The sequence below is a fragment of the Lepidothrix coronata genome, unplaced genomic scaffold, assembly GCF_001604755.1.
Source record: "Lepidothrix coronata isolate B3197 unplaced genomic scaffold, Lepidothrix_coronata-1.0 Scaffold226, whole genome shotgun sequence".
Classification (NCBI taxonomy): Eukaryota; Metazoa; Chordata; class Aves; order Passeriformes; family Pipridae; genus Lepidothrix; species Lepidothrix coronata.
This window is the reverse complement of record NW_016690406.1, coordinates 761,886-782,892: the sequence shown is the minus strand read 5'-3', so window position 1 is coordinate 782,892 and position 21,007 is coordinate 761,886. Positions and strand designations below refer to the sequence as shown.

Sequence of the window (21,007 nt, the reverse complement as noted above, 5' to 3'; positions counted from 1 at the left end):
GCCCCAGGGTTTCAACTCCCAGATCACAGCACCTGCTTCTTAATGTGGTATTGCTCCAAGAATCCTTCTCTGTCCTTCCAGACACACGAGGAGACCAACGCCTTGCTGCAGGCAAGAGTGCTGCAAAATGGGAATGCCCAGCAAGACTACCAGCCCTCCAGGTTAGTCCTGGCTTGTGGAGGGGGTGGATGGAACCCACAAGATTACATGCTCACAAAAGCTTGCCCTCAGTGCACTCCCATCTGTCCCAACTCGTTTGGGAAACAAATCCATGCTCCAGCACTAGGCTTTCTTGGTCCAAATTCTCTTGTAAAGCTCATTCCTGTCATGATTTCAGGGAGGAATAATTAAATTGTAGAGGTGTGTAAAGGTGGCCCAGACCTACTTCCCCTGTCTCCTTTTGCTCCTCCTACTCCTAAATGGGAGACTGAAAAGCAGAATGATAGAAGCAAGCAGCTATGACTGAATACTGATAAACAGCTGCCCCAGAATCTGCCTGGGTTCCAGCTGGGAGTGCTTTGTGTCTCACTGTTCAGATGTCTTTATTACCATGTTCCCTATGAGGCACTACTTCTCCCAGCTCCTGTGGCACTCACTAGCTGTTTGGATCAGGGATATCAGGTCCCATCACTTCATTCCCGTCTCACAAGTAGATTCCCATTTCCATTCCTCACTTAGGAATGCTGTGTGTCACTGTGTTGATGCAGCTGGCTGTTACACAGGTTATCTCTTTCAAGGAGGAAAGATCTGTTAACAGCACCAAACCTCTCTGCCTGCCTCCCCAGATTGCCCAGCTCAAGAACAGAAGACAGCTCTTTCCTCTATAGTCTCCCAGATGACTCCACCCATCAGCTTCTTCAGCAACAAGATGACTGTCCTCACCTTCAAGAGCACTTTGTTGGCCTCCATCATCCAGTAATGGGAAGCAAAGTGGGATGCCCTAGCCTGGATCCTCGACGGGACACCTTGTTCCACCAAGGTCAGTGGTGGAACACTTTGGAAAAGTCCATGTCTCCTTCATCTCATCATTTGAAGCTGATCTTGAAGGGAAATCTCACTGTAAAGCATTTCTGATTGCTCGTGTTCAAATTACGTGAATCCATCTCCCTAGGATGTGATCCATTGATCCACACCTGTAGTATGGATCTGAATTGTTTTGTGCAGTCATGGGATCGAATTCCCATATAGACTTTCAGAATGCACATGTTCCTCTTTGATCAGAGTACCTCTCCTCAAAAAGTGAACTCTTAACTAAAAACCTCCCGTGTCATCTCTAATTTCATCATGCATTGTAATTATTTCTTGCTCCTTTCCCTTTCAGGAAGCCCTTGCTGCCTAGGCCTAGTGCCAGTTGAAGAGGTAGAAAGACTAGAGTGCTGCCAGTCCAGAGGAGATCTCCATTCCCAGAATCCAGTGATCACATCTTTGGGTCAGGATCTACCAAGACACCTGAACAGCAGCCCGTCACCACTGAGACCTTTAGAGACTCACCCTCCCCCCAGCTAGGGACCAAGCTGCCTTTTGCAAAAGACTTATTCTAAAGAGAAAAAGAGAAAGGGTATTTATTTTTGTATAACACCCCTATTTATATATTTATGCACTTGTATATAGATGTATATGTGCCTTTTATAATGCTTTGGAGACAGAAGGCATCCTCAGCAAGGTCACAGGAGGACCCAGGAAACAAAGCAGCAGCTCTCCGTGGCACCGGCTGTTCATCAGAGCACAGGATTGCAACAGCTGGACAAGAGACATTGCTGGACACAGGTCCAAAGAGAGCTGCCACCACCAAGTTCGAGCACCCTCTTGCAGGGAGGGCTTCACAAAAGGTCTTCTCCTGTCCCCTACAGGAAGGTTCGTTCCGGGAACACACTCCTGTGAATGGACTGGAGTTACACACTCTGCCTAATCAACTTAAACACCCCTTCACATACACGCCATCTGCAGCCACCTATCTGTAAAGACAAACCACGCTTTAACATCTCAAATAAAGGCTTTAGTCTTTGCTGTGCCTGGCTTTATGCTAATTCCTCACACAGAATGAGCCTTTTCTATTTTTTTTTTTTTTTTACTTGCAGACATACAGCAAGCAGGACACCTGGGGAATGGTGACATTTTCCTGCAGTTAGAGTGGGCGAAATCTCCTTAATGCTGAGCTCAGAAGAGGGACAGCTGCTACCTGTGCCAGTTAAGTGACATGAAACTTCTAGTAAGGAGCACAGCTAGAGGAAATTTTCATTTATTTACAAGGACAGTTGCATGAGTTTGGTGATGGAGGGAGGCAGCCAGACACTCAAATCTCAGCCAGTCTTGTTTCCTTTACCCCCACCCCCTATCCTGTGGTTTTCCAGTTTCAGGAACTTTCAGCATGCAGGCCTGTGGATAACAGTGATTTTTTTCCTTAAGGAAATGTGGGATTCTCAGCACCTCCAAAGGGACTGTTAAGGAAACTTTCCTCTCTGACCATCCAGGAACCACTCTGGCAGTCACACTCCCTCTACTCAAGGCTTTTAACTGCTGGGACTGAAGCCCCTTCACAGTAGGCAGCTCCAGTGAGGCAACAGGTGCCCCTCTTGACTCTCTGCACATCCCCCACTCACACTGTCAGACAAGTTTCCCTTACTGCCTCAACCCTGGATTCCCCAAAGCAGAGTCTCAGATGTTTGGTTCCTTAAAGTAATTTAATTGTGGTGCAACAACACCATAACAGCTCAAGCGGGTGCCTCCCAGAAGGGACCCCAAACAAAGGAACCAGACAGAGACACAAAGACCGGTGGCAAAAGGCAGGGTGGGGGGAGGAACAGCAAGAGCAGCTACAGGTTGTCCAACCTATTCAATTAAAAATGAGCAACAACCCCCAAGTGTTCCCGTGTACTCTCAGAAGCTTTGCACTGGAAGACCTGTGCAACATAATCCTTCACCCCACCCTGGGGGTGAAGGAAGTTTTCTCAGTAAGGGTAGGTGCTGTAAATGATCACATGCTGCCACCATACTAAATGCAAGAGGCAAAAAATAGTAAGACCTGAAAACACACTGAGCCTGGCTCTCTCACTCTGATCAGGCATATGCAAGTGGAGTTACAGGCTGACTTTACATTTGCTGTACCCTCCTCATGCCAGGTAAATGCCACATCCTGCACTGCACTGCAGTTTTCCACTGCTCCATACCCTTCTGAGTACCACAGGCCCTGAGGAAAAAGAGCCCCCAGTAAAAAAAAAGCCCCCTGCTTTCTCCCAGTAAATAGCACTTTGCTTTACTAGCTCAGTTAGCAGAACAGTGCCATTCCTGCTGGGATGCTCAGCAATAACAAATGCACTCTTAAGCCAGACCTCTTCTACCATTTTTGAGAACAAGGTACCAAAAGCTGTATTTGCCCATGTGAAGCTCAGATCCAGCTTTCCACAGCCACTTCTTTGAAGAGCAGACAAACATAATGCACACACACACAGGGCACCTGTCCAGTGCAAGTCTCTCCAACGGACTGATAACAGTATTTAGTAGTTTTATTTGCAATTTATTTTATTCCATATCTGTTGCTGCAGTCATATTTTGATAGAGGAAACAAATGTAACCCTTTACAACTAACCCCTGTATAGCCAAAACCATTTCTCACTCTGGGCATGACTGCTGCCACAGTTAATTTTAAGGGCAACTTGGATTGTTAGTTACCATTGCTGGTGTAAGAACAAGGAGTGCTTCAATTGGAGTCTCACAGTCCTGTGGTGAAGGTTGTAGAAAGAGGCACCCCCCTTTCCTGCCAAGAAAAGCGAGTCCTTCTTTTCAGTACCCACCTCTTCTGACCAGATTGATCTCCTCTCTCAGGTGGGCTATGTCATCAGCCATGCGCATGAGCCGTGACCCCAGCCTGTCTCTCTCTTTCATGTCTGTAGTTTGGGTGCCCTGAAATTCTGCTCCCTGTAAGGAGAGGAAAAAAAAGGCTCCTATAAAACATGGGAGGATGAACAGTGGAAATTGATTTCACGGGGGGGAAGTGAAGCTTTCCAAGAAGCAGGATATCTCCATGACTTCTCCATTCATTAGTGAGAACTACTTGAAACTTGAGAGTGAGGGACCACTAACTTAGGCTGTCACAGGTGGCTGCCTTATTCCCCAGTACAGAGCAATGAAACCACTTTTCATTGGAACACTTTGTTACATGACTTATTTCCATGTAACAAAGGAATATATTTTAATTCCTGCAAGGCATATTTTAATTAGAAATAAGATGAATTTGTTTCAGTCTTAGAAAGCAGCTAAGTAAGAAATTACAGAAATGCCAACGTATGGCTTCTTCAGGATCAGCTCATTACTCTCCCTTTCTACAAGATCTGGAGCAGCCATTCTTCCTGTCCCACTATTAGCCCAAACAGCAGAGCAGGGTGCAAGACCAGACAGCTGCTGAGGGCCAGATGATCCCTTACCCATTTCTGAACAGTCCCAAACCTGCATGTAGTACAGTGGCTAAGAGTCTTACCAGATCATTTGGTAGTGAATCCAGCTTAGTTTCAAGTTGATGCTTTTCCTGGCAAAACTTGTCCAGCTGCAGCAGCTTGGTGGTGTTTTCCTTTGTCACCTTCATTAGCATCTGCTGCAGTTCTAAGATTCTTTCCTGGAAAGATGTAAAATATTGAGCAGGGATGAGAGAGGATGAAAAGTGTGAAGTGAGGAAGAAGTGCTAGGCACAATGTAAGTGTCACAGAAGACATGTAAACAACAGACTGATCCTGCACACACCACCTGATCCACGGTATCTTTAGTGCAATCTGTCATGTTTATATATATATACACACATATATATATTGCAAATGCCTAAGTAAGTAAAGCAGTTAGGCAAAACTGTGAGAAAGAGAAAGCCATTAGGTACATAGTACTCCTGTACCCTTCTGTGCCCTTCTGTAAGGGCAGTTTAAGCATGTTGCCTCCTTGCACTAACAGTAGCTGAGCCTTAGGCTCCCCCAGATAGAGATATGAACTTTCCAGACTGCACAGACTGGCATCCCAGGCATGAGCCAGGGCTTGCCCTGTACTCAAACAGTTTGTCACTAAAGGTGGTGGGAGAAGGCAGTAGGTGCTGAATGCTACCTGAGAACCAAAGAAAAGCACTCTGGAAGAACTTCATATGGGGACTGAAGCAGAACAACGCATTTGAGGAAAGTAAAACGAGATCATCAGCTACATCCATGAGAAAATAGGATGTGCATCAGCAACTGGAGCAGAGGTAGGAAAGATGATGGATATTATAGTCTATTAATGACAAGTGAAAAATAATCAAACATGAGCATGTTCACAAAAGATTTTAGTGTAACTATGCAGCTCCAGGGAAATGAAGCCTTAACAGATCATCATAACATGTGCGTCTTCCTCATTTTCCTCCTCCTTACCTCCCATTTTTTAAGCTCCAGGTAATGCTCATATTCTTTCTCCATTATTTTCACTTTCATGTCCTCCATGGGTATGTTAACAGAGTGTGCTTGAACTGCTTCAAAATCAACCAGCCGACCAAACTTCTCCATCATCAGATGATTGCACTTCTCTTCCAGTCCTAACAGAGGGGCACTGTTGGTTAATAAGAATTTCTGCCTTATCCCAGCTTTTTCTCTGAGCTCTTTGGTATTTGTTTTTAATAAATAATTCACACAAACCCACAGAGAGCTCACAATTGAGTATTGCTGTTTGTCCTTGCCCATGATCACACCTGTGTGCTCATCAAGCCACACTCTAAGCCAGTCCTAGTAAGCCATTCCCACACCATAGGCTATATAGGGCTTCTGCAGTCTGGTGGTGCTAGACACAGCTTTGGGTTTAGTTCTTGGGAAAGTGTTTTGAATAGGGCTTGTTTCATTCTTCTGATGTTACACAAAAGAGGAAATTGCCAAAAAAAGCTTACATAGCTTTGGGGAAGCAACTTTCTTCCTAGGAGTTCTGGTTTATAACCAGAAATAGCAATCATGTATCCAGACTTCCAGTGTCTCACCTCAGTCAACTCTACTTATACTAAGGTCCCAAATTATTTTGCACAGCCTGTGCAAGTATAGAGACAGACACGTGGTGAGTTACCCACACCCAGTGAGGGGGAAGGAATGAGCATTAGCGTGCTGTGTAGTTCAGAGTCTCTGTTACTCACGTCGAATCTCTGTCTCCATCTCCTTTTTGTCCTGGACAAGCTGCCTATGTTTCTCCCGGGCCTTCTTATAATGCTCCCTTTGCACTGTCTTCTCATTATGTAAGTCCACAACTCTCTTCTGCAGGTACTCCAAGGACTGACTGGTAAATACCAAAGCCTGGGAGAAGTCACTGGGCATCTCCCCATCAACTAAGCACTGCACCTGCAAGAAGCAGCCACAAATAAGCAAGGCTGACTTTACTTATTAAGGAGACTTTACTTATTAAGGGTGCTGGTGATCTCTCTGGGTAACAAATGTGTGAGCAATAGAGAACTAAGGAGGGAGGTAATAGTAAGTGTGAGCACAACTCGTGTTTTGGGCCAAGGAATTGTTACCACTCAGTGAAGCTGAAAGACCACTTAGATCTATCACGACTGCCTACACATAAAGCTGTCTACCCTTCAATGGCTCCTGGAACAAAGGGGGAGTAAGGCACTCCCTGTCAGCTGTAATTTTGAATTATCTGGGAGCTGCAGGATTGCACAGTCAGGCCTTAGACTCCCCTGTCTTTATTACGAACCTTTTAATGATGGGAGATAGAACAAATGGAGAGAGCTGAGCTTGCCTCAAAAGTGTACAGGCACTAACAGGCAGAGGCCTATCTTCTCTGAGGACATGATTCAGCCCAGACAAAATAACAGTATTGTCATGAGTTTTCCTCTTAATTTTCTACTATCTTCCCTGTGCTCACAGCTGTATAAATGAATGCAGTGTATCCAATCCAACATTATTGAATCGGGCAGAACTCACGTGAGTTTCAATAGTTTTGGGGCTTTTTTGGTTTGGTTTTTTTTAGGGTGGGTTTTGATTATTTTTCCAGGAGAATATCAGTAGGTAAGGACCTGAAGGAAAATACCATGCCAAACCTATAAAGCACCTGAAGACTATGCACATTTCAGCAATGGACCAACTTGCCTGTCCTTACCTCATTTCTGTCAGTCCAGGAGAAGGAAAAAAAAAAGAATTCTAGAGGAAATAGCAGCATGAAGTTCAATTAATGGCACTTCACTCCCAGGATAATATGGTGAATCAGGAACTAAGGGGCCCAAAGAACAGTAACACCATTGTTTAGATGTACATAGGCCATTCTGCACCTGCAGATGCACAACATCTTGAATTACCTGATGGAGTTTCAAAGGCACAACTACATTTAGCTCATTCAGTTTCTGCAGCTTTTCCCACTGAAAGATCTCCAGATCCCTCTTTGTTGTGTCCAGACTGGTTTCCACTTCTTTTGCCTGCAGAAAGACAAATTGTGGATAAACAAAATCCTGTAGTACTCAAAATATACAAGGTAGCAAGGTTCTGTTGGAGTTCCTCATCCAAAGGGAAAGAAGTATAGAAAAAAATGCTCTTTTTCTTTTTTTTATTACATATGATAGGTGAGTTTCATAGACAAACACGAGGCTCATCTATATATTCAAGCAGTATTCTAACCTGAATACATCTGTACACATGTGCACCCGTAAATATCTCCTTAGAGAAGCCCTGTATATATCAAGAGACAGCTGCTTTGTTTAACATCTAAAATACTTGTAGATCTACAGAGCCTGCAAGATAATTTTTTTTGTGTTATGCCTGGAAATGCTTATTGATTCTGCATGAGAAAGAAACAATTCAGACTCAAATGTCAGACCCCAGGGTGAATATGTGGCAGCTGGCACTTAGGAAAGCCTTTAAAAACTAAACAAAAAATGTTGTAAGTTAAGCATATTTGATGGAACATTTTTGAGACACAATAAAAGAAGGACTTGCATAATGTTATTTTGGTAGCACTCTCTCTCTCTATCCCGGATAACCCTTCAAATGAATATATTTTTGAATTAATATAAATCAAATGTCTTAGTGAATGCAGGAGTTCAAAAAAGCTAAAAAGAAAATTTGCATCAAAAGAGTTTATTCAGTGATTACCTGTGACAAAGAGCAAAAGAAAATAACTAAAAGCAAAAGAAATAGATGGAACAATAGCAGTTTTATGCATTTATTTTAACCTACATTCGTATTAGGATAAGTATTCTTCAATCTCTCCATCCCCATACACCTGCACAGAGGATGGGCCAGGCTACACCAGGTGTTTCTTATGATCCAGAGAATCCAGCTTCTGCTGCTGCATGATGGCTAAACAGCTGGAAAGGTACTGGACCTAAAACCTGGATCCAGCCTCACAGATGCTAAGCTTGGACTACCTTGATTCCCCCTTTTCAGGAGGACAGGTGACCCATGTTGAGCTGCCTCCTGCCTCTGTTCTACCACAGATACCTCCACCCAAACTGAGGCCTCTAAAGGCTTAGGATTTTGTTTATAAATCTTAGCCAAAATCACTAGCACAACATTTTCAGTGGAGCATGCTGATGTTTGCTGAGAAAACACTACAGTACCTTTTCAGCCAAGGCATTATATTTCTTTCTGAGATCAGCAGCAATTTTCTTCTCCTCTGCTAAAGCTTTCTCAATGTCTAACCGCTGCTGCCGGAGCTGGAGGGTGTTTAGGAAGAGTGCCTCATCGCAGTCTGAGGAGGAAAGAGCCAAAGAACAGCTTAGTTCCATTGTGACTGCACTATAGTTACTGGCTGGAGCTGGTAGCGTCTCCTACTGTGCACATTGCCCAGTGTTCCCCTTAATAAGAGCAGGGTTTTGGTCTTATGTTTGAGCTTTCTCAAATCCCATGGGCCACATTCCTCCATGAGGTGGTGAATGTCTGGGATGGATCTTTTTTTCTTTACATTCAGTAAGTTTGTTTCCAGAAGTCAGATGAATGCATCAAAGCCAACATTAAAGCCAAGTGCTCAAAAATTAGCTTTTTTAAGCAATGCAGTCTCAGTAATTAATACGTTACAGTTCAATTATGTGAACACATAGTTTTTTATCCATAGCACCCTTCTCTATAAATTAAGAATTTGCTGTAGGATTCAGTTGTAGCTCTATTTGTAAACAAAGCTGTGGTTCACAGGATCTCTTTCATTTGTTTCATAGTAAGGAAGACCTGTGAATTTCTATCTAACACTGTGATTTCAGTCAGACTAATCAAGTGCATAATTATGCCCAAATCAGCAGGCAAAGTAATAAAAAATAACGGCAAAGAAAATGACACATGAAAAGACAAGTATGAAGAGGCTAATGCAACATGTAATTTCCCTATTAAATTAGCAATTTGGACTTTTTAAATAAAAAGTAAAAATATTCATTTCTTCACAACATTTCATTGAAAAATGAGATGAACGAGGAGTTAATAAAAAATTCAATTTGTGGAAATGATATTAAAATCCAATTAAAAAAAAAGTAAGGTGGACTGTTAGTAAGTTCTAACTTAAAAATGAAGCAGTGTTGTTACATGGTCATTGGCATATCAATCAAAGATTTTTTTAAAAAACAACACCCTAAATTAGTAAAACTCGGACAAAAGAAAAAGTGGGGGAGATTTTTCTTGCCTTTTTTGAATTCATGAATGAAGGGGATTTTGCAAAGTAAAGCTCCTAACTTTTCAGATACCCTTAAGAGCGCAGCCTAGCAACAGGCAATTGCTGCATAAATCCACGAGGTGGTAACAAAGAGCTTCAATTAACAGCATGGTAGAGCCTCAGAACTTCCCTGAACAGGGAGGGATCCTGCTAGACCAGGCAAGAGGTTTCAGAGAGCAGCTACAGCCTTGCTACAGCTCCACTCCTGACAGGAGCCTTTTTTCTCCACAAAACAGCCATGATGGTGAGTGGTTCTTTACACAAAATAATTAATTCTTAGTTCTTAGCTAAGTTTTATTTTTCCAAACTTTTTAATTAGAGTACCCTATGCTACCAGCTGTTTCATTATCTTCACTGAGATTTCCTGGGGAAAAACGCTGCACTCAGGAGGGGCACACACATTCCAGCCCTTCATGGCCTTAATATGCAGTGAATAATGAAAAATTCTGTGTTTTCTTTTTAAATACACAATACTGTCCCTAAAGCTAAACAATTAGTCAATGCAAGGAAATAATGGCTTAGGTACCATCCGGGCAAACAGAATCATCAAAGACTTCATCTTCAGATCCAGAATTTTCTTCATCAGCGTTCAAGTCAGACTCTTCATCATCCTCCCCTTCACTCTCATCTTCTTCATCTGAAAGAAACAGACAGTAATGTTGGCTTGCAAAACACCTCCAGACCCATAGCTGTGCATTAAGCCAATGTGCTGGTGAACACAATCCCAATAATCCATGAAAGATCATCCTGGTAACAGGTGAATCCAGGCACCTTGTGCCTATTGCATTGATCTGATGATTTCACAGAAAAGAAAAAAGAGGGGAAAAGAAAGAGGGAGAGAGATCACCTAGTAATGGCAAAGGCACAGGTGCAGGCATAGTTTTGGGACTTACTTCAATAATGTTTCCTCTCTATACATGCCAAGAATTTAAAACTTGTGGGTTCATCATTCTACTACACAGATTAATCAACCACGCAAAATATGGAGGCACAAATCTATTACAAAAGCATCACCATTGTCTGCACTTTTTGCTAATCATGTCCCACTTGAAATCAAAAGCCAAGTCAGTATTTTAGCTCAGTACGGCTGCCTAGCCTTAACAGTGTAAAACTGAGTCACTAAGACAAATTAAATCCTTTTGTAATATGTTTAGTCCTGTGACTAAACAGATTAGGTTTATGATCTCTCATCAGTCAATGGGCAGATTAAAGCAGAATGTCACAAATGTGACAGACTAATAACTTACCCATAGCTCCCATTGGTACAGCATAGGAAGTACCTATTTAAAGGTTTGCCTCTTCTTTTTACCAATTATCAGTCATCAATATTGACTTACAGGAAGTAAACTGCAGGACCCATCATCAGACCAACTGTAGTCGTGTTAGAAACTGAATCACAGCATTGTTATCATTCAGGATGGTTGCCATAGAACACCTTGTCAGTATACAAATACAGGTAGATCTGATCTATGGGTTTTTGAACTGACTTGAGTGCTGCATGTACTCAGGGCCCCAGATAGAGAGACATTTACTTGACCACACAGATATACGTGTAACAAATCCATAAAACAAAAAGAACAGAATCTCCAACCTGCTTCTCCTTCTACTTCTGTTTTTTCCACACACTCGATTTTCTTCTTCAGAACCTTGGTCAGAAAATGGGCAAATTCATTGTCTTCTCCAAGGGATGCTTGGAAGTTGGCATAAAGAGCTTTCTTACATTCCCGAAGCTTTAAAATCTCACACTTTTTATCCTCCATTTGTGCAAGGTAGCTCTTCAATTCCAGCTAAAGAAACAAAAAAACCTACTTCAGTTAAAAGGTACACCCATGTGTAAGTGTATATGATGCATCTGTGAAGATCTGGATATGCAAAACTCATCTTTCTCTCTTTAAACCCATGGTTCAATCAAGCAACACCTAGGAGTATGTTCTTAAAGTATGTGATTTGTCACTTATGCCACATCATGAACTACCCATTAAAATGCAAACATTAAGATTATGAAAAGATTAAGTATTTGAAGTTAAAAGTGACCATCCCAGGTTGATCATCAAGAATTTCTTGGTTTTCAAAATCTAGCACTAGACACTGCATCAGTGCTAAAAAGAAGCAAAAGCATGCCACCATTTACTTTATGGCTTGCTTTTGTTTCAACCCGTGCATTAATGGTACTGTTAAATCTAGAGACACGTGGCCTATTTACTTGTATGGCCTCCTGTTCACTGATGAGGGTGTAAATTTGCTCCTGGAGAAAGTCCTCATGTTTCTCAAGTTTCTTCAGGATAAGCAGCTCTTCACAGCATGTGATGCAGCACAGGTCACCATTTTTCATCTGCACATCCATCTTCATCTTCTTGTGCCGCAAAAGGCGAAGTTCAGCATCAAAGTTGATCACCAGCATGTTGATCTGGAGCACATGAGAGTCAAACAGGAAAAGTATTACGAGTAGAGCTAAACATGTAAATCTAGAGAAAGGAGCAGAAGGGTAAAATTCTCTCTGCCAAATCAACAACTCAGGCATGCCATTTCCTATGGATTACTGAAGCACTTAGAAAGACAAAGTTACCCCCAGATGTTTCTTCGTTCTCAGCTCTATAGTAAAACAATCATCAGGGATTCACAGGAATCTTTCACTGCATTCCACTGCACCCTAGAAATATTTTACTCTTCAGAGAATACTTTACAGTAGTCTGTAGTTTACAGTAGTTTATGTAGCAATAAATAAGTCTTCTGCCTTGACAGACTGCTTTTGGAATAGCTGCCAACTCTTCCTTAAACATTTACAGTTAAATCAGTACTAGCAGCTGCCAACATTAACTTACATATATGTGACCGTCACAGCAGAATTTGGATATTCCCTCAAAACATACATATGCATAAACACAAGAGTGTCTATGTTGGAGAAGACCAAAGAATCAATGGGCTGCAGCAGAAGTTAGAGAAAAGATAGCAAGAAATGGAGCAAACGGGTGTACCTCTGGTACACTCCTCTCCATACCCTCCTAACTCTGACGTAGGGACATCCTGAGTTTGAAGCAGTATGCTTGTGTTCAACAGCTTTGAATAGATTTTTCTTCCAAAGTTTATCAAATTGTAGCTTCCCCCACATCCTCACACTGAGTTCCAAAGCTTAGCTATTGCTGGGTAGGAAAACTATTTTCATTTGCATGTTTCAAGCTTTCTATGCGACCATTTCATTTGATATCTCTCCTTTTTTTAAGAGATGATTCCCACTCTCCTTGTCTATGCTATTCATAATTTTATTACATCTCTACCACTGTTTCAGTTGCTCTTTTTGCAGGCCAAAGATGTTTTATCCATTTAGATGTACCTTTAAAAGAAGCTTTTCCATGACTAATCATTTTGGCTACTCTCTTTTACACCCTTTCTAATCTTAAAAAATAGTTTTTGAGACCAGAGTTGGGACTACAGTTATTTAAGAGCTGAGAACATCATGAATCTACAAAGTTGTAGTGATGCTCCTTTTTTAACTCTTTGTAATTTTTCAAGTACTGTCTAACATTTTATGTGGGTTTTTTTGGCTATAGTTTCATAGAACAATCAATAAGAAATCTAAGATGTGTTTTTCAAGTAATAATAGCCCACAGGTCATAGTTATGGATTTATACTGATTTACACTGCAAATTTGCAACAGATATAATTTTTTTGAACTTCAGAAAGGTAAGAATAGCTGCAATCCTGAGACAAAAAGGGATTTGGTTTTGTTTCTGATCCAGTGGCCTTGTTTAATCTGACAAAAATAGCTTTTGATTTCCTACCTTTTTAATCAAGGTCTCCTGGAAGTATAGATTTTTTATCTTCTCCCTCTTTAAAATTTCCAGTTCTATTTCTGTTGGCTCTGCTTTCTCAATCTCAAACACCTTCTGCTGCTCTGTGCCCACAGATGATGCTGTGTTCACCGGGTGTGTATCTGCAGCCTGTGCCATGGGGTCAGTCTCCTCCACTGAAGGAGCTGGAATAAACCCACGTCTAAACGCACGAAACGAGGCAGACCCTTCCAATTGTTCCTGGGGCTTTGCCTTGGCCAGCTCCTCTTTGAACCTCTGGAGGATGTCACTGTTGCACTCAAATTTTTTTTCAGGAACCTCATCTGGGTGTAGCTGAGGGATCAGGGGAATAGGGAGACGTTCTGACAAATCCAAGTTTGCCTGTATGGATTTCAACTCCTTCACTAAACACTTGATTTCATCAATAATAGAAACCTTGAGGTCCCGCAAAGACACGATCTCTTTGTTCATATTCGCTTTCTTCCTATGGATCTGCAATGGAAAAACAATTTTAGTAGGATTCCCCAGGAATACTTACATAATAAGAAGTCTTCCCCAACATAAGAAGGCTAACATTATCCTGGATTGTGTTAGGGAGTATTGCCACAGGTCAAGAGACGTGATCCCTCCTCAGCATGGCAAGGTCACATCTGGAGTTCTGTGTCCAGTTCTGGGCTCCCCAGTACAAGAGAGAAACAGTGCTACTGGAGACAGTCCAGTAAAGGGCCACTAAGATGATTAGGGAACTGGAGCATCGCTTCTCTGAGGAAAGGCTGAGAGGGCAGGGACTGTTCAGCATGGAGAAGAGAAGGCTTGGTGTGGATGCCATCAATGTATATAAATACCTGAAAGAAGCATGCAAAGAGGATGGAGCCAGGCTCTTTTAAGTGGTGCCCAATGACTGGCTAGAAGAGATGGGCACAAACTCAAACCCAAGTGGTTCCCTCTGAACATCAGGAAACACTTTTTTACTGTGAGGGTGACTGAACACTGGCATAGATTGCCTAGTGAGGTTGCGGGGTCTCAATCCTTGGAGATATTGGAAAGCCATCAGGACATGGCCCTGGGCAACCTCCTCTGTATAGCCTTGCTTGAGCAGAGGGTTTGGACTAGATTACCATCGGAAGCATCTTCCTACTTCAGTCATTCTGCAATAAGGAGATGCTGTATTAGTTGACCCTTTTCACATGAAATAATAATTGAATGTGATCTATCATTAATAGATTTGGCAAAAACTTCTCTGATCTTTATAACAGAAAATAAGCCTATACAGCACCTACCTGAAGTAACTGGAATTCTTCATCTGTACAAACCTGGAATTTATGACAAGAACTGTTGCCTTTGTTTGTATTGCTTGTCCTGATGAGTTAGGTTAATCACTGGGTATCTGGTAGCATCAGCACTACAATGAAGTGCTGAAGCCCAAGCATGAGACTAAAATGATCCAACAAACCCCCTAAGACTGTAGCATTGATTCTATAATGCTTAGACCTCACTGTCAAAGTCATCCAGCACACAGGGTGCCTGAGATCAGGCAACACGTTCATGAGGATAAGGCTGGAGAAGACTCAGGGCCACTTCACCAGGCAAAGAGAAACCATGCAGCAAAGAGGCTCCTCTGTCAGTAAGCAGGGCAAGAAAGAAGCCTTCCTACCAAAAAGTAACTAGGCAGTTCCAAGTGCAATAGATGTATTTCTTCACTGTTCTTTTAGATAAAGAAATGTGTCACTCTTTTGCACTCCAGCAAAATAAAATGAAAAACAGTTCCTATGAGAAAGACTGGGAGAAAGAACTCACAAGGAAAGCAACGAAGATACTGCACAACATTTGAGCTTATTGTGTATTTGTGGTTAAAAGATGCGTGGTAGCTGTAGGAGTCCTATCGCAGCAAGGTGGCTCCAAAAGACCTGATTTCTCAGGAAGATTCCAATGCTTAGTACACAGAATCAGTGATAGCCAAAGTGCAAATATGGAGAGGCCACACTAGAAACACTCATCCTTGCTCACATCTGTGTTTTTTTAAAGGTATTTCATGGGGGGGATGTATTTAGCTCAGTGTTTTACTACATGATAAGACTTTCTGAAGAATTCAAAAAGACGGGTGTTCCTGCTGAAATACTAGTAAAGGTAAATTCTCTTTCTCATTTATAAAGAGCCATCTGAAGATTATCCTGGATTGAAGGTGAAGCACTAACAGTTCACAAGAAAAAGGCTGATTTGTAACTAAAGCTGACTCAACACAGCAGTCTGTCCTTCAAGGCTTCTTCCTACATCCACTTTGATTTCCTTTCAAAAAATTTCTTCAGTGACTAATGCACTATCCTCTCTTCCCCCTCCACCAAAAAAGGGGAAATATACACAGCAATGAAGCAGTTTACATACCAACTCTTTCAGGGATGCAAGCTGCATCATCTTCTTCTCAGTGTTCACATACTTGTGTTCAGGGAGTTTGTAGTCAGAGGCAGTCTTGAGCTGATAACATCCCATATTCTCCCGTTCTTCTTTGATCTCCTCAGCATCTTTGGGATTCTCATAGTCATTGCGAGGTTTGCTCTTGTATCTGGTAGGTACAAAATAAAGCTGAACTTTAAGACAGAGAGCATACAGATGAACAAACGGGCTGATTTCACATCTTCTGATTTGTGCAGCAAGGAAAGCGAAAGAGGGATCAAGAATGATAAGCCTCTTTCAGAAAAAAATGGCTACTTTGGCAAGAATATCCTTGCAAACTTGAAAGAAAACCTCAGATTAATTTTTTTTCCCCTAAGAATTCTTAAAACATAGTTCTGTTATGGGACAGTTTAAACCTTCACACTCGGACTGAGTTCTGGGTTAAGTAAGTACACGCTGCTCTCAGTTTCAGGGAGCCACGTGTCAACAGTCTACCAGCCTGTAGCACAGAATACCTTATCCTACTCTATATTGTTAAACACTCGACAACCTTAAAAGCCTTGTATTCTGACTCACATTGGTCCCATTCCCTTTTATTCATCTCTTAATGAAGAACTTCTGTACTTCTATGAGCATAGAATCATAGAATGGTTGGGGTTGGAAGGAACCTTAACGATCATCTAGTTCCAATCCTCGTGCCATAGGCAAGGGCACCTTCCACTACACCAGGTTGCTCAAAGCCCCATCCGACCTGGCCTTGAAAAAAATTCATTCAAAGATATTACTTAGGTTAGACATTAGGAAAAGATTTTTCACCCAGAGGGTGGTTGAGCACTGGAACAGGCTCGAGAAACAGTCACAGCACCAAGCCTGACAAAGTTGAATAAGCATTTGGACAATGCTCTCAGGCACATGGTGTGATTCTTGGGGCAGTCCTGTGCATGGCCAGGAGCTGGATGTCAGTGATCCTTGTGGGTCCCTTCCAACTCAGGATATTCTATGATTCTGTGAAATATGTCCTGCCACCCTTTCTTGCCTCTCAAGATAAAGATCATCATGGAGCATGAAGGCCTATTACAAACACTGACATAATGGCTGTAATGTTCACAGCACTGACCTAACCCACCTGTTACAGTATCTGCTCCATGTGGTGCTGACAGGATTAACCAAGAGTTGACTGTAATGGCCTAGGTGTCTCTCAGTCATGATCAATTTAGACATATTTTACTACCTATCTGAAAATGCAGCTACCTAGCTGAATTCAAATTTGTTAATAGCTTAGAAGAACCATAGAAACTAACTGAAATATTTTAATGCTCTCTTGAGACTCAGAGATACATGAATATTCATCTATTTTAATTACAGCCCTTAGGAATATAAAAACCTAAGCAGAGAGATTATAGTGCCATATGACAGCTATATAGCATTACTTGACCTCAGACAAGAAGCACAACTAAAAGGGCACAGAGTCCAGTTCAAAACTCACAATTCATCCCACTGTGCCTTCCTCTTTATGATCTTGGCTTTAATTTTGTCAGATTTCTCAACAATTCTTCTGATTTTCTCACGTTTCATTTCTATATAACGTGCAGTTGGCTTTTGGTCCTCTGGCATCTTCAGCTCTTCAGCCTCATCCACAAAAATTCTAATATCTGGACCAAAAAATAACTATGTGAAGTTATAAATACCATGCAGCACAGTGCAGTCCCAACTACTGGAAAGCCCCTGGGACAACTCCTGTAAAGCTGATGTAAATCAGTATAGTTACAGTGTAGTGGAGGTTCTGAAAGTATTCAGGTTCTTTGACCTGACTCTTAGTCACATTCTACCCATGGGGCTGATAGACAATTTGTGACATTGACCTAAACGTGGAAAACTATGTATAAGTGTTACTATGTATATAGGTACTGAAAAAATATACCACACTACATTTCTTTACCTGCGCTTACACTTATTATTTCTTTAGCTTGGACTCAGGGAAACAAACTGAGATGAAAAACAGAAATCATATTACTGCAACATTTAAATAGTTATCATTACCACTATGTATATGCCTTGAGTCTGTGGTGATCTCCATTTTTTTTGCTGCTTCTGCCTGTTTAAGTGCTCTCCACTTGTCTTTAAGTACTTTCCACTTGCTGCCCACTTGTTCTTTATCTTGACTGTATTTCTCAGTGACTGGTAGAAGTTTGTAGGTGGAAATCTGATGATTGCTTTGAATAGCATGAACAACAACAATAAATTCTAGTGAGTCCCGAAACCTGAAAAGCCAAATTAGAAAAAACTGTCAGTAAAAATTTAGTCAGTAGGCACAATATACCATTTTGCCTTGACCAAAAGGACATGAATAGTGTGGTTTACTTATTGCATATGCAATCACTACACAAAAATTCACAAGTCATAAGTAATATTTAAGTGCTATAAGTAATACAGCATATGTTATTACAGCATAACATCTGACACTATCTATTGACATTTATCCAACCTAGGAATGGAGATGCTCAAGGATAAACATATTAAGACCTCTCCCAATATTGAAACTTACACCAGGTTCTTCATGAGAATAACTTTCATCTTCCATTAAGGAATTATTAAAAACATGTTCATTCAAGCCTTTTTCCCCGTCCTCTGTGTGCCTAAGGTGTCTTTTTTATTGTGTATTATTTATATTGTGTATTTATTTTTAGGAATTCATCTTTTGCTAGATAATTAGATCTACAAAAAGCAAACCAAAATGCACCTCATGTTTAAACTTGTGTTCTTGAGAAAGTTTTTTCATACCTTTAAAGTGTACAGAGAACATTGTGTTAGCAATGACACTAAAATATCTGACGGACATGCAACATGTCTGAAAAATAGGCGTTCATTTCACAGGTTGTTCTTCAACATTTCAATAAGAGTTCTGGGCTCTTACTGAACTTAGAGGTAAAACTCCAGGCAAACAGTCTCAACCAGCTTTCTTGATATAGAAGTGAATCAGAATGAAGCTATTTCTTTCATTTGACTATCTGAATTTTTACCAAAGATTCAAAAGAACTAATTTCACACAAATATCAATATGTACTTTCATGTAGGTTCCAAATAAAGTAAGAACAGAATCATAACAGAACAGATGAAATATTGACTATATGAGGGAGAAAAAACATCACATTCTTTTTCCTTGTTGGAGGCACAACTTCATAAACAATAAGTCCCATGCAAGGTCAGAGGAAGAAGTAAAAGTGATACTTACTGTTTTTGTAGTTTCTGCAGTCCAATCAACTGCTTCTCATGCTCCCAAGCCAGCTCCTTTTGCACTGACTGGATTCTCTGTGCTTTCTGTCTATCCAGCTCCTCAAAGATCCTATGGTCCATCTCATACTCCTGCAGAAAGATGGAAAACCCAGCATCACATTATCTTGGCTACTAGGTCTTGATAATAAATATTTTTGCCCAGGTACTTTAGTTCCATGCACATCAACACAATCCTTTATTTCAGAAGCTACTTGGATCTGCACAGAGAACCACATTTTTCTCCTATACTTCTTAATTGGCACAAATCATCAGTGGTGATTCAGAAGTTCCAGCAACTTAATCCAAAGGGTTGGACATCTTTGGCCCCAACATGATGGGCAGCAACATTTTAGAAGAAGGGGCCTCTAAAGTTAGATGACCCTCATAAAACCCCGATGTACCTCTCTGCGCAGCTGCATGTGCTTGGGCAACTCCTGATTCTTTTGAAGGAGAAAAACAAAGTCATGTCTCAGTGCGATTATCTCCTGTCTTTTCTTATTTTTCTTTTCTTCAGCTTCCTTCATTATCCGTTCAGACTCCTTTTTCTGCTTAACTTCCTCAATACTGAAAATGAATGAAAAAGGAAATAGTGTTATCTTAATGAAAGAGAGAAAAGATTACAGTTTATGTGACCTTTTAGATTTCCTTGACAGCCTTCAATTCCCAGTGAACTCAATGACTCTTAATGTAACTTAGAAAGGCATCGTCTTCCTTCATATCTGTACATTCCTAGCATCAAGGGGCTTTGACCCTGTAGCCTGAAGTTAAGTAAGTCCCACAGTAAGTATCATATTTGAATTACTGCCGCAGAAAAGTATGGAGGGAAAGCATGAAAAAACTTTTTGTATAACAAAGAAATGACCCAAATTCAGGTCAACTTCTCTCTCCTCTAAGTAGGATAAAAGAAATACGTGGTGCGAGGAAAGAGCTACCAACACTGGAAAATCTCTTTCATCATTATCTAAGTCTCTTACTTGTAGGCATCAGGATCCTCAATGTCTTCAGCAGCCTTTTCCTTCTCAAGACCAATCTGGAATAAAAATGTTGTCTTGTCTTTAAACAAGCAATAATAGCTTCAACAGACAATAAGGCTCTTATAAACATTAAGACAGAGCTCCCATTGCCTCTCACAAAACCAAAAGAAATCTTCATGTTCAATATTACTATATGGGCCTTAAATATCAGGTTTTAATATTTCAAGAAGAAAAAGCAATGAAGCTGGCTTTTATATGCAAAAGACCTAATGAAACACAATTCTTAGGGACAGAGAACACAAATCCTATATCCTCCCCATCAACATTAACCATTTACATCATTGCTTGTCCTAACTTCACTCTGTCCCATAACATCTTTGGTTCTCCCAGACCCAATTCTCTTGTCTCCCCTCACTGCCACATTGACAAGAGTCAACATATCCTGGGCTAATTCCAAGTAACATGTGTAATTAATCTGGTTTGCTTTTGCTGACTGCTTAATGGGTTCACAATTATTAGCTGTGAAGTATGACAGATGGATGGACACTGCATTGCACAAGCCTCATTTCCCTAGGCAATTATGCTCTAAAAAAAGAGGGGGCCTATCACCCAACAATTTAGTTGTACTAAATTGATCTGTAATTTAACTCAATTAGTTTCAGATGATTTGTATTTCATTCTCTAAGAATCTCATTTAGTTTAATGAAGATAGAATTTCTAAAATCTTCCACATGACTTAAAATTAGAATAGATACTTAATGAAAATATACTTTGAAAAGGGAAAAACTCTATTAGGATGGTCATTAAGCAATGTTGCTAGCCTGAACAATAGAAATTGACCATAAGGATCTTTATATAGACCTACTTACATATTCAAAATTCTAAAACTGCATATATGCTTTATAATTGTATATTAATCACTTCTTGTAGTACTGGAGCTAGCAATACTCTGATATCAAG

The 21,007-nt window shown here is 40.9% G+C and overlaps 2 protein-coding genes across 3 annotated transcripts in view; one reads left to right on the top strand and one right to left on the bottom strand.

Annotated features, from left to right (window-relative positions):
- BOC (BOC cell adhesion associated, oncogene regulated) overlaps positions 1-2,005 on the top strand; it is a 55,545-nt gene extending 53,540 nt beyond the window's left edge. For both annotated transcript variants that reach the window (XM_017834016.1, XM_017834015.1), the window contains exons 17-19: positions 82-161; positions 786-979; positions 1,322-2,005. In XM_017834016.1, coding sequence (XP_017689505.1) covers positions 82-161; positions 786-979; positions 1,322-1,506 — 459 coding nt within the window. In that variant the 3' untranslated portion in view covers positions 1,507-2,005. The remainder of the gene's footprint in view (positions 1-81; positions 162-785; positions 980-1,321) is intronic.
- Positions 2,006-3,011: 1,006 nt separating this feature from the next.
- CFAP44 (cilia and flagella associated protein 44) overlaps positions 3,012-21,007 on the bottom strand; it is a 43,433-nt gene continuing 25,437 nt past the window's right edge. Inside the window, exons 19-35 of the mRNA XM_017834014.1 lie at positions 20,048-20,103; positions 19,475-19,637; positions 19,033-19,163; positions 17,841-18,061; positions 17,287-17,452; positions 15,792-15,969; positions 13,401-13,901; positions 11,825-12,028; positions 11,213-11,408; positions 10,148-10,258; positions 8,543-8,673; positions 7,286-7,402; positions 6,125-6,326; positions 5,382-5,542; positions 4,475-4,609; positions 3,792-3,915; positions 3,012-3,187 (exon numbers count right to left, since the gene is read on the bottom strand). Of these exons, the coding sequence (XP_017689503.1) occupies positions 3,111-3,187; positions 3,792-3,915; positions 4,475-4,609; positions 5,382-5,542; positions 6,125-6,326; positions 7,286-7,402; positions 8,543-8,673; positions 10,148-10,258; positions 11,213-11,408; positions 11,825-12,028; positions 13,401-13,901; positions 15,792-15,969; positions 17,287-17,452; positions 17,841-18,061; positions 19,033-19,163; positions 19,475-19,637; positions 20,048-20,103 (2,874 nt within the window). The 3' untranslated portion in view covers positions 3,012-3,110. The remainder of the gene's footprint in view (positions 3,188-3,791; positions 3,916-4,474; positions 4,610-5,381; positions 5,543-6,124; positions 6,327-7,285; positions 7,403-8,542; positions 8,674-10,147; positions 10,259-11,212; positions 11,409-11,824; positions 12,029-13,400; positions 13,902-15,791; positions 15,970-17,286; positions 17,453-17,840; positions 18,062-19,032; positions 19,164-19,474; positions 19,638-20,047; positions 20,104-21,007) is intronic.